We start from the raw sequence: 15,935 nt of genomic DNA on the forward strand, positions 1-15,935 counted from the left end.
CCTCCACATGAAGAAAATGTTAAAAAAAAGTTTTCAAGGCTCAAAAACCAGGAAGCAAATGAAAGAAACACAAAACACATTCTTTTTACAAGCAGATTTATGGGCAGCACAACTAGCGAAGCCTGGTTTTCTATGGCTTTATGTCTTATGGTTGATTCTCTGATGTTTAACAAGGTGTGAACCCCATGGCTGTGCATTTCTAATTAGGCTTTTTAACCCCCGTACAGATCCTAGAATATAAAAAAGGAGTTTGAGCTTTCTACAGTTTTTCCCATCACAGAGTTCTACCAGGAATTTTATCGTCTTGATAAGTATGCGTATGTGTTGGGAAGATATTTTCTTTATGGGGAATCAAGTTTCTGATATAATACTGATAAAATCTTTTTAAAATCAAAGTGATTTGCAAATATTGAATTAAGTCAGTCTAAATTCACAAAACAGGAAGAAACCAACCCATGAATACCTGCAAACAAACAAGTATTTAGCATTTTTGATGCTGGGAGTAAAACTCAGATGCCAAAACACTTGATTCTCCAAATTATTTCTTTTCCACATACATGTTATGGTTTACCTTGTAATTGGCTCTATTTTATACTCATGATGGATTTGCTACAGGGCAACAGGATGGTTGGGAAAACAACAGGTGTCATTTATAATGCTTTGTACAAAGGCTGTGCTGCAAGTGAGCACTTTAAAACAAGGATTGCTATCAGCACCTGAGCAAAAAAAGATAACTATACTCCACATGCAATAGTGTTATCTTGCTGTTGGACACATTCTCTTGTAAGAAGGTCAAGCTTAAACAATTTTTTTAGTAGATACTAAAGAATTAGCATTGCTATTCCGGTATTAAGAGATAAAATAGCTGACTTAATAATAAGGCCCCCAGTGATTGCCCTTCATCCTCTACTTCACCATGTATTTTCACGAAGTCTATAGGAAGCTTAGTTGTCTGCAGGTCCTCCCTTCCTTATCACTCTTATTTGAACATGAACAGCAGTAATCAAAATGAATGAGGAAAGTGGGTGAGGTAAGAAAGGAATACAGAGACACAGAAACAATGTAATCATCAGGTTTCCTTAGAGAAGCTGACTAAAGAAACCAACAAGATTCTTAAATGAAAGAAGACAGCGATTAAACCCATTTTAGGGTAAACAGATGAAATGCTGGGGTTTGAACACCGAGCCCCCAAATTAAGGTTGACATATGGGTGATTCCCACAGCCCTTCATTAGAAGGTGGTGAGTTTGCCTTATAGCTTCCCCCCAGGGTGCGGCCAGCCCTGCAGGGAGAGCCATAAGGGAAATGAGCCCCAGGGGTCCTGCATTGAGTTGACAAAGGTCAGGTGTCTGCTTGGGGCTAAAAGCTGGGACCACTTGCAGGGAGTCAGGAGTGTCTGTCTGTGGAGTGGAGTGCACTCCACAGAGCTTCCTGGTTCAGGGAAGGCCTCCTGACTCTCCCTGGAGCTGGGCCCTGGTCTGTTTAGGCTTTTGCAAACGCAGGTCGATCGGGTGAGAGTCGCCATGTGGGCACCTTTCTCTTATGTGTTCAGCCTGCTGGTCTGGCTGTTTCCTATGCTATCTGTGGGAAACCTCGGGTCTCTGTTTGTACCACCTGTTGTGGGCCAAGTCGTGTCGTTTGTGGGATTGTTGGGGGTGGCATCAATCATGTACCAGCTGACTGATCTGTTTGTACCCCCGGCGGTCATTCATATTGTAACATTTTTGTCCACAATACAGTCTGCATGTTGGTTCATCTTCCTGCTGGTGCTATCATTTTTGTTGGGCCTGGTCATTGGCAAAACAACAGACCATTTCTCTGAAAGAAACACGCTGTTACTTTTCATCTGTACAGCAACCCAGTAAAGACCACGTTGAGGAAGTTATAGCCAAAAGCTTTACAGATTCTCTCATGTTACACAGCAATTGATCACAGTATTTACTAATGAAGAGTAGAAGCATTTCAAAAAAGTTAAAATTTAAAAGCATATCCTTACATGGGTGTACTGAATAAAAGTACAACAGTGAACGAAAGGAAAAAATGTTCAAGTTTTAAATATTATAAGGTCTATACATCATTAAATTCCACACTAAAAGAAAAAAGGTGGCATTTTTAATATAAATATACACAGAAAAAAACCCTACATTTTACTTCTGAACTTAAGGACCTAGTAAGTTTGATTGAAAAAAGAAAGTTCTTACTGTGATTCTCTTCATATCTAGCTGCCGTAGCTGCATCATATGATGGAGAACAGTGTGTTTGTACCATGTCTCCTGAGCTATTGGATTGCCATCAAGGGTGATATCTGACAAAGATGAGGAATCGGCAAGGCACAGAATATCCTCAAAACTGTAACCAAAAAAGAGGTTAAAGTTTTAACATCACAAAGTAGGAATAATTTGAGATGGAAGATTTCTTAAGTATAAAATATTAATGTTTACCTGCACCAAAAAACCACCCATCAATATTGTATACACTAAATCAAACTGTAAAGTATTTTAAAATACCAACAGCTGCTGCTGTTAACGTTCTTAATCTCCTCATATATGAGTAGAAAGAGATGCAGAATCAAGAGAATTTGTTAACTATGGATGTATAGTTTCACCTAAAGAACCCCTAAAATGCGATACATATCAACTCCTATTCCAAAAAATAATACAAGGTATATTTGCCAAAGCCAGCACGAAAACCATGGAAAACACAAGAAAAAAAGCCAACCTCAAATATCACAGAATGATCCTGAGTGTTTGCACTACCATTAAATATAAAAATAAAAGCAGTTACAAGCATTATATTATCTCCAAAATAGATCAAATCTGTCTACAGTTCCAAGTTCAGTCTACAAACACTAACAAATTATCTTTTTAGACAATATTTGATCTGGTTTCCTGACAAAAATAACTGGCCTGTGTAAAATGTATTTATAGATGTACAGCCTGTATCATGGTCCTTTCATTGAAGATGGAATGTGAAAAGAAAGCAGCTGACTCAGATAATAGCAATTTTTAAACAACAGTAAATTATTTAACTTGATTTCAGAAAAAGCTGAATGGTTATAGAAGTAAATGACTTCCAAGAAATTGATTACAGCGTATAAATGTACTGTTGTGCACCCATCCTCATGCACTTTGGCCTTCAAAAGTCAAGTCTCTGTTATGAAGTTAAGTAAATTCAAGTGGGAAGTACAAAATAATTTGACTTGGTGCTTTTCAGAATAAAGTTAAAAAGTTAAACTTTTGAGTATTAAGTTGAAAATGACAAAGGAATCAATGACCACGAAAATATTACCTTTACTAGATGAACAAATAGTGACATTCTGAAATAAGATACTATTTCTTAAGTGGAAAATATGGAACTGTTGTCATTTTATAAATATTCTGACAATCTTACTGATCACATCAATCAGTTACAGTTCTCACTCTTGCTTGGTGGCAGAAAGAGTCTTCCTCCACTAATATTTGGAAGGATACTGAACCTAGGTGTGCGCTGAACTTGGGATCAGAAATTGTATGCAGTACAAATGCTCATATTAAAGACTGTCACAAAAAAAAAAAAAATAGTGGCAATAAACTTTCTCATCAGTATCACTGAACTTTCAAGAAACCATACAACACTCTGCTAAGGACTAACACTCCTGAAGCACAGGGCTTCAGATCTACCAGAATGTCAGGTTACAAAAATCAATTATCCTTGAAAAATTCTAGGTATTAGATGAAACAATTTCTGCAACAACAACAAAAAGAAATATAGATGGAAGTATAAAAATAGTATCATCAAATAGCAATCAGTCTCAACCAGAGGAAGAAAGGCCTAGATACCAACATGGTGTATTTGTGTGTCAGAAGCACAGCAGACCTGACAGAAAACAAGCTAAGTGAAGGTGCTTAGCACACCCAAAGACTGGGTGGTTTGTACACGTGGTTAAGATGTCAAGTTTGATTATCATTTTCTGCTTTTCTTTTGTGATCCAGTTTCCTTTCCACGAGGAGCTTGTGTAACCACATTGTTGGAAGATCAGGTCAACATATTACTTGAAATACGTATAAAAGATAACCTTCCCAAATGACACAGAATTTAGTAAAGCTAACTCATAAACACATCAGAAAAGACAACTGAATTTCCATAGGGCTAGAACAGATTTGCTTGATAAATAAAAATATTCTGGTCTTCAAACTTAAGTTTCAAATAAAGTAAAAGTATTTATTAAAAGCCTTGAACATATTTACTCCAAGCACTTCCCACTAAATATTTTGCCAAACAGTACTACCATTACATATGATTTACACATTTTTAAGAAAACCAGTCTCTTCAGGAAATGTCAGAAGTTGAAAGTTTGCTAGTGTTTTCAAGACATTCCACTTACACATACTGCTATGCTTTGAAATTTTTAGTAGTTCAGCACACCAGAACATTCATTCTGAAGCTAAAACAGATCTGGTTGCTTTATCCTGCTTTTAGCTGCCCTATTAGCGGCTCCATTTTAGAGCAGAACAGTAGTGCAAATCAGGTCTGTTCCCAAATCTTTGTATATACATGTGAAAAACAGAGCTTTAGAAATGCAGTACAGAAAACCTGGTACACTGTACTTGACACACTGACATCCCAGTCCTAAACCAAGCAAGGCTTTAATATAATACACTCCCCAAACAGGCTGCATACTTTACACCCAAGCTTCTGTCTGCTTTCCAGCATGCACACTGTTGCGACAGTGCCAAGTGGGGATCACCTTGTGGGAATTGGAGGCCACAGCTCAATGCTCTCCCTAGCCTCTGTTCCCCACAAAGGAGTCTTTAACCTGATCATGAAATAAAGCAGTTAAGCCTCCCTCAGACCATCTTATTCAGTGGAATCTCTACTTCTTTCCATAAGACCTTCCCCTGCACGAGTTCCACCAAACTACAGCATACACCTCTCCTTCCCTGTCCTTCTTTCTTCCTAGATGAATTTATCTTTGTTGAAATGGTAGCTTCAGCAATGCAGAAACAAGTTGTGAATTTGGGCTAAACTGTTGAAATGCTGGGGTTTGAACACCGAGCCGCCGAATTAAGGTTGACATATGGGTGATTCCCACAGCCCTTCATTAGAAGGTGGTGAGTTTGCCTTATAGCTTCCCCCCAGGGTGCGGCCGGCCCTGCAGGGAGAGCCATAAGGGAAATGAGCCCCAGGGGTCCCACAATGAGTTGACAAAGGTCAGGTGTCCCGCTTGGGGCTAAAAGCTGGGACCACTTGCAGGGAGTCAGGAGTGTCTGTCTGTGGAGTGGAGTGCACTCCACAGAGCTTCCTGGTTCAGGGCAGACCTCCTGACTCTCCCTGGAGCTGGGCCCTGGTCTGTTTAGGCCTTTGCAAACGCAGGCCGATCGGGTGAGAGTTGCCATGTGGGCACCTTTTTCTTACGCATTTAACTTGCTGGTTTGGCTGTTTCCCATGCCAACTATGGGAAACCTCAGTTCACTGTTTATACCGCCCGTTGTGGGCTGAGTCACATCTTTTGTGGGATTGCTGGGCGTGCTGTCGTTTATGTACCAGCTGACTGATCTGTTTGTACCCCCAGCAGTCATTCATATCATAACGTTTGTGTCTACAATACAGTCTGCGTATTGGATTCTCTTCCTGCTGGTTGTGTCATTCCTGTTAGGCCTGGTCATTGGCAAAACAACTGTCCAAAACTGCTTTCTCAAAATCTTCTCAGAATAGATCAGTTTTACACCTTGTGTGAATGCTCAGTCTTGCATGCGACTCTCCCCTCTGCTAGAGGGAATGCAAACACACATTTTCCTCATATGAGAGCACAGGCTCATAGAATCATACAAATGTTTAGGTCAGAAGAGTCCTTTCAGATCATCAAGTCCAACCATTATGCAGCACTGCCAAGGCATCACTAAACCATATCCTTCAGCACCAGATATACTCCACCACCACCCTGGGCAGCCTGGGACAGGGCTTCACAACCCCTGTGGGGAAGAAATTGTTCCTCAGGGCCAACCTAAAACCCCCCCCGGTGCAAATTTGAGGCCGATTCCTCTTGTCCTATCATTTGTTCCTTGGGAGAATAGACCAACCCCCACGCACCTTCAACCCACTCGCAAGGAGGTGTCAAGAGCCAGAAGGTCTCCCCTGAGCCTCCTTTTCTCCAGGCTCAACAACCCAAGGTCCCTTGGCTCCTCCTCACCAATTTTGTGCTCCCCCAGCTTCATTGCCCTTTTCTGGCCACACTTCAGCTCTTCACTCTCCTTGGAGTGAGTGACCCAAAATTGAACCCAGGATTCGAGGGGTAGCCTCACCAGTGCCCAGTCCAGTGGGACAATCACTTTCAATGGTCACTGATACATCTAAGTAGGCTGGAGGATATTCCATGTTTTAACTGAGTTTATTATGTTTCAGAGAGCCCAAGATATCCCCTCTTGCTGCAGGAGAGATCTGGACAAACACTTCAGCACTCAGACACACACAGAGCAACACAGATGCCCTTCTACTCACACCCACTAAGCCAGTGCATTAAAAGGAAGAGCAGAAGCTAAGAGAAGTCTGTTGCTATAGCTGACCTCAGTGTTTTGTGACAAGCTAGGAGAGGGACACTTTCATCTCCTTCAAGTGTTTCAGCTCTTCAAAGCAGAGCATAGTGCCCTTTTCAATGAAGAGCCACCTGACTGCAACTCACCAAGGCTCTCAGTGCTCTGCTTAGAAACCACCATGTCCTCACAGCTGTGTGAAATGCAAAAGCACATTCCTCTGTAAATCGATTTTTGTTTTTCCTCTTCTTTTCCAAGCAATGGGCTCAGCAATTTATAAAAAACCCCAATTCTTCCTTACATGGAAAAAAACCCCAAGTACCTCACCTTTGGAAAAAAGTGCATGTTTCTCTAACATCAGGACTGTCATAAAACAGTTCTACCATGTAATGTGGCTCACTGGAAAAAAACAGAGCAGCTCAATCAGTAAAACAACTTCTATCAGTTAAAATCTTTCTTCCAGCAAAGAAAGCCGAAATGTGGTCCCACAAACTTGTATGATCACACAGATAAGTACCACAGATGTGATTTCAACCCTTGCCTTCAGCTGCCCTGTCCCTGCCTTCCTTGTTACGCTGTACTTCAGCACGGCGATCACTAAGCAGTAGAGTATGCTGGAGTGGGGTAAGCTCAACCCCCACCAACAAAACGCATTCACTTCTGCGCTTCATACGCAAGAACAGGACACAAGAGCACCTCTTCTCTCTCACAGCCTACCCGCTTAGAAAGACAGTTGTTCCTTCGCTGTACATTTGCATCAATGATTTTTTAAAAGCATGTTCCTTCATGAGGGAAAGCTCTGGAGAAGGAAGGCAACATACTCACTAAGTCTGACAGAACTCTATGTTCAAAAAATACTCAAAGAAGAAAACACGTTTAGCCGCTAGACTACAGATGAAAACAGATGTTACCACAGTCAACCTTTCATTCTCCTTATTCTGCTTTTGTCCAAGTATTTAACAAGGTATTTATACATTTTCATTCTGCTACAGAAAAAAAACCAAAACATTTTCTTGGTTTTATTAGGCTAAGAACAATTTTTCTCTCAGGTTTCCAATTCAGCAATCAAATGAAGAATGACAACTAAATGTCTTTTCAGTCTGCATATAACTTTTTCCCATATCACTAGAAAAAAAATCATAGAATGTCTTAGGCTGCAAGGCACCTCTAGAGGCCATCTGGTCCAACCTCCCTACACAAGCAGGAACATCTCTACCTAGGTCAGGTCTCTCAGAACCCCATCAAGCCTGAACTAATATGCCTTACCAAATGAAAAAGCCAACATCAGGCTGACCTGGACAGCAGTGCCAAGATTAAAAAATGGTCTTCCCTGGTTTAAATTTTTTATATATGAGCAATAATCCTCTTTCTGAATTTCAGTGGCATATCTTCCCTGAAGAAAAGTTTCAGTAATCTTTTCCTAGTACCACAAGACAAATTCAAAATGGGATCTCCCTTCAATTTTTCATAACTAGTTCTAGAGATATATACTACCTTAAGCCATTAATGCTGTATGCCTTCTGTTTCTAACTGTTAAATTTTTGGGGGCTGAGGCCCCACATAGGACTTCTGTTCCAGATCAGCATCAACTTCTACAGCATTTGATTTCAGCTTATATTATCTTGCCAATACATTCTTCCTTACTAAAAGCTCTGCAGAAAAGCAGCAACATTCCAAGGCTTCCTCTGAAGCATGAGGGAAAAAGAATGCCAATGACTGAACCCATGAAAGATTCTCATGCCTTAAATAGTGACAAAAAGGCATTGCCAAAACTTTTACTCAAGTATTAACTCATATGTTAGTTTGTATCAATTTAAGAGCCGAGGATCTTTGCCTATATAGAAAATTAGGAAGCATCAAAGCTTTTGATGGGAGCACTGCCTCAAAAATGCCTTTTCTTTAAATGATAACTAATAAAATACCTTAACGAACCTGTAACATAAATCCAGGTTTTGGCAATATACTTTGTTGTTTGTTTCAATTTGCACGTTTTCTCTATGCACCTACAGAAAAAATAAATAACTGTGTATCAATTTGATAGTCTAAAAGAAAAGTCCATTGTATAAGACACAGCTGTTGCTAGGATGAAAATTTTAATTACCATATGGCACACTGTAAAGCTAGCCAAGTGACTCAAACCCACCAAAAAATACCCCAACACATTTAGAAGAGTTGTAGGAACCTTCAGCATTTCACTGTTGTTATGGCTGCATATAACTTCTCCAGTCAATTCAAACAGTATCAAGCCATCAGAACACAGATGGTCAAGAGCATACTTTAATAATTTTCCTGCTAGAAGATCTATCTGCTACATAACTCCAAATCAGAAATTAATTGGGGTTTTAGCTTTCAAAACTGCTATATGCAACAAAAGGTTATTTCAGAAACCCAATCTAAATATGACCAAAATTAATTTTTCATTTGTTTGATTTAAAATAATATCTGGTAAATAAGGAGTTAAAACTAATCCATACACCTACCTACCCACATATGTATGCAAAACTTTTAGTAGAGCAACATCCTTTATTTGACATTAAGAATTTTTATACCTATTCCACCTACAAATTAAAACTAAATTATAGATGTCCTAAGTATTTCTAGTTTGCATGAAAAAAAGACTAGATCTATTAATAGTTCAGCAGAAGTCCCAATTAATATATTACAATAATCCAAGAAAACCAAAACCAAAAATACCAAGTACCACCAAGAGGGAAGCTACTGATCACATGAAGTTGGAGAAACCTACTTTACAAACCCCACAGAAAAAATGGAGACATGTTTCCTTCTTCAAACACTGTAAAAATATGAAATAAAACAATATGAGAAAGGAGACAGAAAGCTACACAATAACATACCAAGTACATAAAAAGACACAGAAATTCACTGACTGCAGTGATGCTCCCGGATGGCAAGGGAGCCAGCTACTGCAGTGCTCTCATTGTTCCTGCCAAGCTAAGACATTTTTTAGAAAAACAGAAACAAGGCATGTTTCAGTTCTGGAAATTATTCAAGAGAGATAAAATACTAAGCCACTCTCTAGCAGATGAATTAAGAGAAAGGCACATTAAAGATCCCTGCGCTTCATTTCTGATTTTTAAATGCCTAATACCCGTGAGTATTTAAGGAGATCTACTGCACTGGGACTTTAAGAACCTGAGGAACACAGACAACTAGGTTGGGGCTGTCTGCAAAAAACCTAATGCAGGTCAAATTAAAATGGTATAAGCTTTTATTGTAATAGCTACTTGAACAAGTATAACATTTTACAGAGAAAGCAGATTATGTTAAGAACAGCAGCATGCTTCCAGAAAGTAGAACATGAAGAATCTTTTCCATATCTAATGTGAAATTATTTGATTCTATGCAAAAAAAGCTAGTGGTGATTAAGACATTCCAAACCAAAGATAGTGCAGAGAATTTTTAAAAAAAGAAATTAAAAAAAAATTAAAAAAGAAATTAAAAAAACTAGTGTAAATGCAGACTCAAAAAAATGCACAAGTGTAAAAGTGCATACAAGATAAACATTTGCATGTATTTGTAACAAAACACACTTCGTTACTTGGAACTATAGAAGCCCTGCTTTGAAATTCAAATTATTCTGCCTTTGGCTTCTGGTTTGAAGAAGAAATAACTTTCAGATTTTATTAATATATGGACAAAAAACCCATGAAATAATCTAAACATCGTAAGCAGAATCTGACTCAGCAGTTTGTCTAACTCCATGAATACAGTGATCTTAAATATAGTATGTACGTACCTTGTGTCACATTGCTTTAACAGATATTTAGTTTAACACTAAAACAAAATATTTATAAAACTGGTTTTAACTTTGATCATCATTGTAAATAGTATAATAGATGTACATCAAAAACATAAGTTTCTTGGTGGAATACTCATAGCACAAACTACATTTAAATGCAAATGCAATTGAGAATTTTTATGTTTGAAGTAGAAAATAGCATAGTCAAGCTATTGTGTATCTGATACTTTTTTCCCCTCTAACATATCTGCATTCACAGAATCACAGAATGTTAGGGGTTGGAAGGGACCTCATACTTCAAATTACTGATAAGAAGCAAACTGTATTTCCCTTACCTAGATATATTGTTGAAGCTGAGGAAGAGACGCTTGAGACGGGGCAAAGTATCCACATCTTTCTAGAAGGAAAGATAGAGGCATAAATTCAGTAGCTCAAAGTAGCTTTTGAACTCCTCTACTTTGCCTGATGAAACACTGTCATTTCTGTATGCTATAACCTTGCTGCAACATTGATTTCTGTCGAACATGCAGTTTCCATTTCTCCCTGGTGCAGACTGCAAGGGAGTGTTTCAGTGCAGATATCCACTCTGCAGAACAAGCTGCATCACTTGCAAAGCAAATGATGTTAAAGAAAAGAGGATGAGGCTGCTGCTGATTTCTGAACAGGATTTTGGGCAATAAGCCAAGGTGCTGTCTCAGCATTTAAGCTGCAGGATACGCACACTGTAAAAAAAGTTTATTTTGTGACCATGTTGAAACAAGGTTTTTGAAGCGCAATAAAGCACTGCAGTTAGCGCTACCAAAAAGCAGTGGCTCTTCTGCCAGAGAATGATCTGAAGGACTCTACCACATTTACAATTAAAATTTATAAGAAGGAATGTGTTTCCATAATGAGCAATTTTAAGTTCAAGGTATGCTACTAAAGACTTTTGCATAAAGCCTAGAAATAGAAAATAGCTCAAATATTGGTAAGATGAAACATATCAAGTAAGATCAAACCTCATTTATGAAATGTAAATTCATAAGGTTCATACAGCAAAGTCTACAGTGATTCATATACCATTCAGACTGCACACCTAACCCAACAGTTTTAAGTCTGCATCTCCTTATCCTACCTAGGAGCATAATCCAATTTGCAACCAGGGGACACAAACCTGTTACTTAGAGCATGGGCAAGTGCCACAGGGCTCGCTACCTTGATTTTTTTTTTTCAGCTAAAAAAAAACCAAAAAAACAAACAAAAAAACACAATCAAATCTACAGGCCCTTCCTCCCCCCATCTGATTTGTGACATTTCTACATCACACTCCAGAAACAAAAGTAGTTCATTCCACCCAAGAAGATGAAGACAAGGCAGCTCTAATCAAACCATATAGCTGCTCCTGAAGCACTGAATGTGAGCTAACAAGCACTGCTGAGACTCATAGCTCTGTATGCAACAAACAGGACTTCTTAGCCCAGGTCCACAGTTGCAGAACTCCTCATTCAGAGCTCTTCTGAATTGTCCCACAACAGACCATAGAAAACTTGAGTTCACAACAGAAATGCATCTCGACACCCCTTGTGTCCCAAGGCTACTCAGTGTTGATGCTTAAGGTGGTGGGTGCACATGATACAGGCAGATACACACATGAAGACAGGCATCACAAGATTGTACACAGTAATTCTTACACAGCAACTATTTAAAATCAAATAATTTTGCATTGGAGAACACAAAGTATTTTCCCCTGACGACAGATTTCCATAAATAGCATGATATGTTGCTGTCCTGTCAAATATATTGCAAGTCTCACAGGCATGACAGCAAACACCTTACGTAGGATTAAGAAGAAAAAAGAAGCCTCCAGGTACTTCAGTTTTGATACAAAGTCATATAGGGCAGAGGACATACAGGGCAGGAGTTCTGTTAAAAGATGGTGAACACCTTGACAAGTGCTCCTTCAAGTCTACAATCAAGCTGCAGATGACAAACCCAAAAATTCTAAGCTTTTAATACCTCACATAAATCAAGCAGGTCCATCTTTCAAACAAAAACGTACTCCACCTTCATAACAGTGAACCTACTCTACAACTGGATGGAAAGTAAACACATTCCATAATTCATTACATGTATAAATCTGTGCTTTTAAATGTCATATGCAACACTTGCTAATCATTTATGCTGTCTGTTAGGTATTCTTCAGAACACTCAGGACTTCTTGAAGATACTTCCAATCTTGTAAAGATATAATTCTGCTGTAAACCAAGCCTCAGGACTGCCTTTCTGAATTCTACCGCTTTGGACAAATTAGTGTGTTCTCACAAAAATACTTGAGATTCAAGGATTTACAGTCTCTAATGAATACTTCAAAGACAAAAAATGTTTGCAAAACTGCTAAATGTAAGGCCAGTGGACTGTAAGAGATCATTATATGTTTAAATGCACAAGCAAACTATGATCTAGTTGGACAGCTTGAATTCTAAATAGTTAATATAACGGATATGGAATGCAGTACGGAAACTCATTTTGTTTGACAAATGAGAATATAATCTTTCCTACACAGGAATAATGCAATTGCAACAGGTGTGGGGAATAGGAAGTGAAAAAAATGAAGGTTCATGAAAAAAGGCAAAAAGTTATTTATTTTGGGACAGTAAATTTTTTTAAATTGAGGTTAATTTCTTGCAATCAAAAGAATAATAAGTTTTAAAAAGCTTGATTCATAATGTTGTTGTCATAGCAACTAAGCAACCAAAACAGTGCAAAAACTGAAACTAAATTCTTTTAATGAACTTTAAAGTGAACATTTTGCAGTTAATGCTACATAATAACCATATCATGATGAAAATGACACACACCCAAACAGTAAGAAAATCTAAACTTCATCTTAAAGGAAAGAAATGTAAACCCTCTCCCTTAGCTACTGAAGTACTGCAGTAACACGGAAAATAACCTGTATATTCTTTCCATAACATTATATTTCCTTCTCTATTCCTGGATTTTCAGTAATTTCATATAGTAGCAGATTCTGAATTTCAATACAAAAGCCATGCAGCATTCACTAGACAAAAAATAAGCTTAAATTTAAGCAAAGAAATACACATACATTGTTGTGCACAGAGAAAGAGACAGCACATGTTATTTAAATAAGCAAAAGAATTTAGTTCAGGAAAGAGACATGCATTTATTTTATGTTTCAGATAATATATGCCAAAGACTTGATTTCCTATGAGGCAAGAGTCCTTCTCTAGAGGAAGAAGAGTCACTGTCATATTTGCTAAAATCATCACCCAATTAGAAATAAAACACCACACACACCCCAAACACCATTTCATTAGAATTTAACCAGGGTTAAAAACAAAACAAACAAAAAAGCACATGACTATAAACCAACCAACAATAGAGACAAAATTGAGTACTTCCCTGAACAGAACATCACCTCCTGAAATACTACCTCTGCCCAGTAAAGACTACAACATGGAGACCAGCACAGAATCCAAGCCTGTAACTCACTAATTCAAATTTCATGCTGACTCTCCCTTTGTGACAACAGGAAGCAAGGAGAAAGTACAAACTACACCTCAGACAAGTGAAAAGGCAGCAGCTACAGGCAAGGGAGAGAGAATTCTAGGTTAAATACTTGATGCTGGGGGAAGGTACAGTAACTGAATCAACAATGAGCATTAACTTCTAATTTTTGAAGCCCAACAACTCCTCATATGACAAGATGCAGAAATCGGAGAACAGATAAGGAAGGCAGCAATAGGAGACCAACAACTAAAGGAATTATGAGGGCCAGAAAAATACAGCTACTTAAGTAGACTCATTTTAAAAAGCACTTGTTCAAATAACATACTTGCTATACCTGCACTTCAACTCAGAAATTGAAAAGTGAAAAGCTTTATTTTTAACAACATAAAGACCTGTAATGCTAGGTTAAAGCTTAACTTAGGAAATTCTGCTTTTAAGATCAATTCCCATTTTCTCTGCCTTTGCCCTAGAGAAATTCATAAGGAAATGAAATTTAAGACTACTACCTTAGCTGAACTACCATGTAGGTTAGTTGAGCCACAAAAATTGGGGCAGTTTGTTTCCAGGAAACAAGATCTAGGTACTTTTCTTCCAGACATGTTTGTGTTAGTACCACAGTCTTCAGAATCTTCTGCTTATCACACTGCAGGCCCCAGAGAACCATCATGAGCTATCCAAATTTGAATTGCTACAAGTGATCCCATTTAAACAAAGTAACACCAAGACCCAATTGCTATTTGTTTCACCTTTATACTGTAGAAGTAAATACTGCAACAGAACAATGTAAGCAACGCCATACAGGAAAACACAACATTTCACAAATCTGAAGCATTGTTATGGTTTAAATAATCTACAGTAATAATGCATTTATTAAAAACAAAGAAAAACACAGGAGAAAAAAAGACAAGAGTTTTGTCCTTACTATAGCAGAGACTTGATTATGACGAAGGTTGAGCTCTGTGAGTGAATCCAGTCCATTAAGGTTTTCTACAGTAGTTAGTAGGTTTCTGGCAAGGTTTAACACACTCAGTTCACTCAAATGACTGAGGTTTTCTATTTTAGTAATCTGTAAAAGAGGTATAGTTATTAGCATTCATAGAGTGCTTTATATAGTTGTTCAATACGATAAATGTAGGGCATACTTTCTTTAAAAAGTATACACAAACACTTAATACAATAGTGTGCTGCTTGTGCATTTTTCTGCACCGTGGTGTCAGGAATTGCTGCAAACAAGCTACAGTTTTCCTAGGTATTACATCGTAGTACTCCCTTCACTAGTATCTTTCTAGTCATACCGCAGCAAAATCAGTCACCACTTCCTTTCTGCCATGAGGAATCAGGTTACTTGAGCTGTGTTGCTCCGCAGCAGCAACCTCACAGACACCATAAAACTAAGCCAACACTGATGACACTGTATGCCAAAACAGAGAAATTTTTTGCACAGTTGATCCTTAATTTGTCTGCAAAGGCACTGAAACACAATCCAAATCTTGGGGTACCTATGGTACAAGAATAGGCGGCATCATTACCTCCCTACCATCACAGAACTCTGCACGGATTTCCTCTCACGCCTCTTAAAAAGGCAGTAGCAGCATTCACAGCTCTGCCTACAGGAGGTCCACAGACAGACTACCCAGCAGGTCACAAGGACAGGAATCTGCTGTGAATCAGGGGCAAGGATCTGCCACACCCCTCTGGAGAAGAAAGGAATTATTCTGAAATTGAAACTCGTACAATAGTTCTACAAGTAGACAATTGCTACCATTGGAAAGACACATTCAAAAGCCAGGAGAGAAAGCAGCAGCATCCCTAGTTTGGATACAGATCACGTTTGCTTGTCAGTCCCCAGGACAACTCTTCAGCAACTCACGGCTTCCTGCGATTAGAAAAACCGAGGGATCAAAGTGACTAAACTACAATACACAAGCAGCTGCCTGAGGTTGGTTTTTACACTTGACACCCTATTTTAAAGGTTCAGGTCATACAGTAGGTGGGAAAAAAAAAAAAAAAAAAAAAAATCAAGAGGAGAAATACCTACTGCCCCTTTGTTTTAATTTTCGGTTCTAGAAGCGCAACTATGTTTTACAAAGGCAAAAATGATCTCTCCGTTGACACAACCTAGGTTTGTTTACCGCTCCTCATATTTCTCAGTGATTC

The 15,935-nt window shown here is 38.5% G+C and overlaps 1 protein-coding gene across 1 annotated transcript in view; it reads right to left on the reverse strand.

The window, feature by feature from the left end:
• Positions 1–14,844, reverse strand: part of LRRC49 (leucine rich repeat containing 49) — a gene marked incomplete at its 5' end in the record, with an annotated part of 35,666 nt that extends 20,822 nt beyond the window's left edge. Inside the window, 3 exons of the mRNA XM_008941683.1 lie at positions 2,201–2,348; positions 10,604–10,665; positions 14,701–14,844. Coding sequence (XP_008939931.1) covers positions 2,201–2,348; positions 10,604–10,665; positions 14,701–14,844 — 354 coding nt within the window. The remainder of the gene's footprint in view (positions 1–2,200; positions 2,349–10,603; positions 10,666–14,700) is intronic.
• Between the last annotated feature and the right edge of the window lie 1,091 nt (positions 14,845–15,935).

Source organism: Merops nubicus, unplaced genomic scaffold (genome assembly GCF_000691845.1).
Source record: "Merops nubicus isolate BGI_N331 unplaced genomic scaffold, ASM69184v1 scaffold8416, whole genome shotgun sequence".
Taxonomy (NCBI): Eukaryota; Metazoa; Chordata; class Aves; order Coraciiformes; family Meropidae; genus Merops; species Merops nubicus.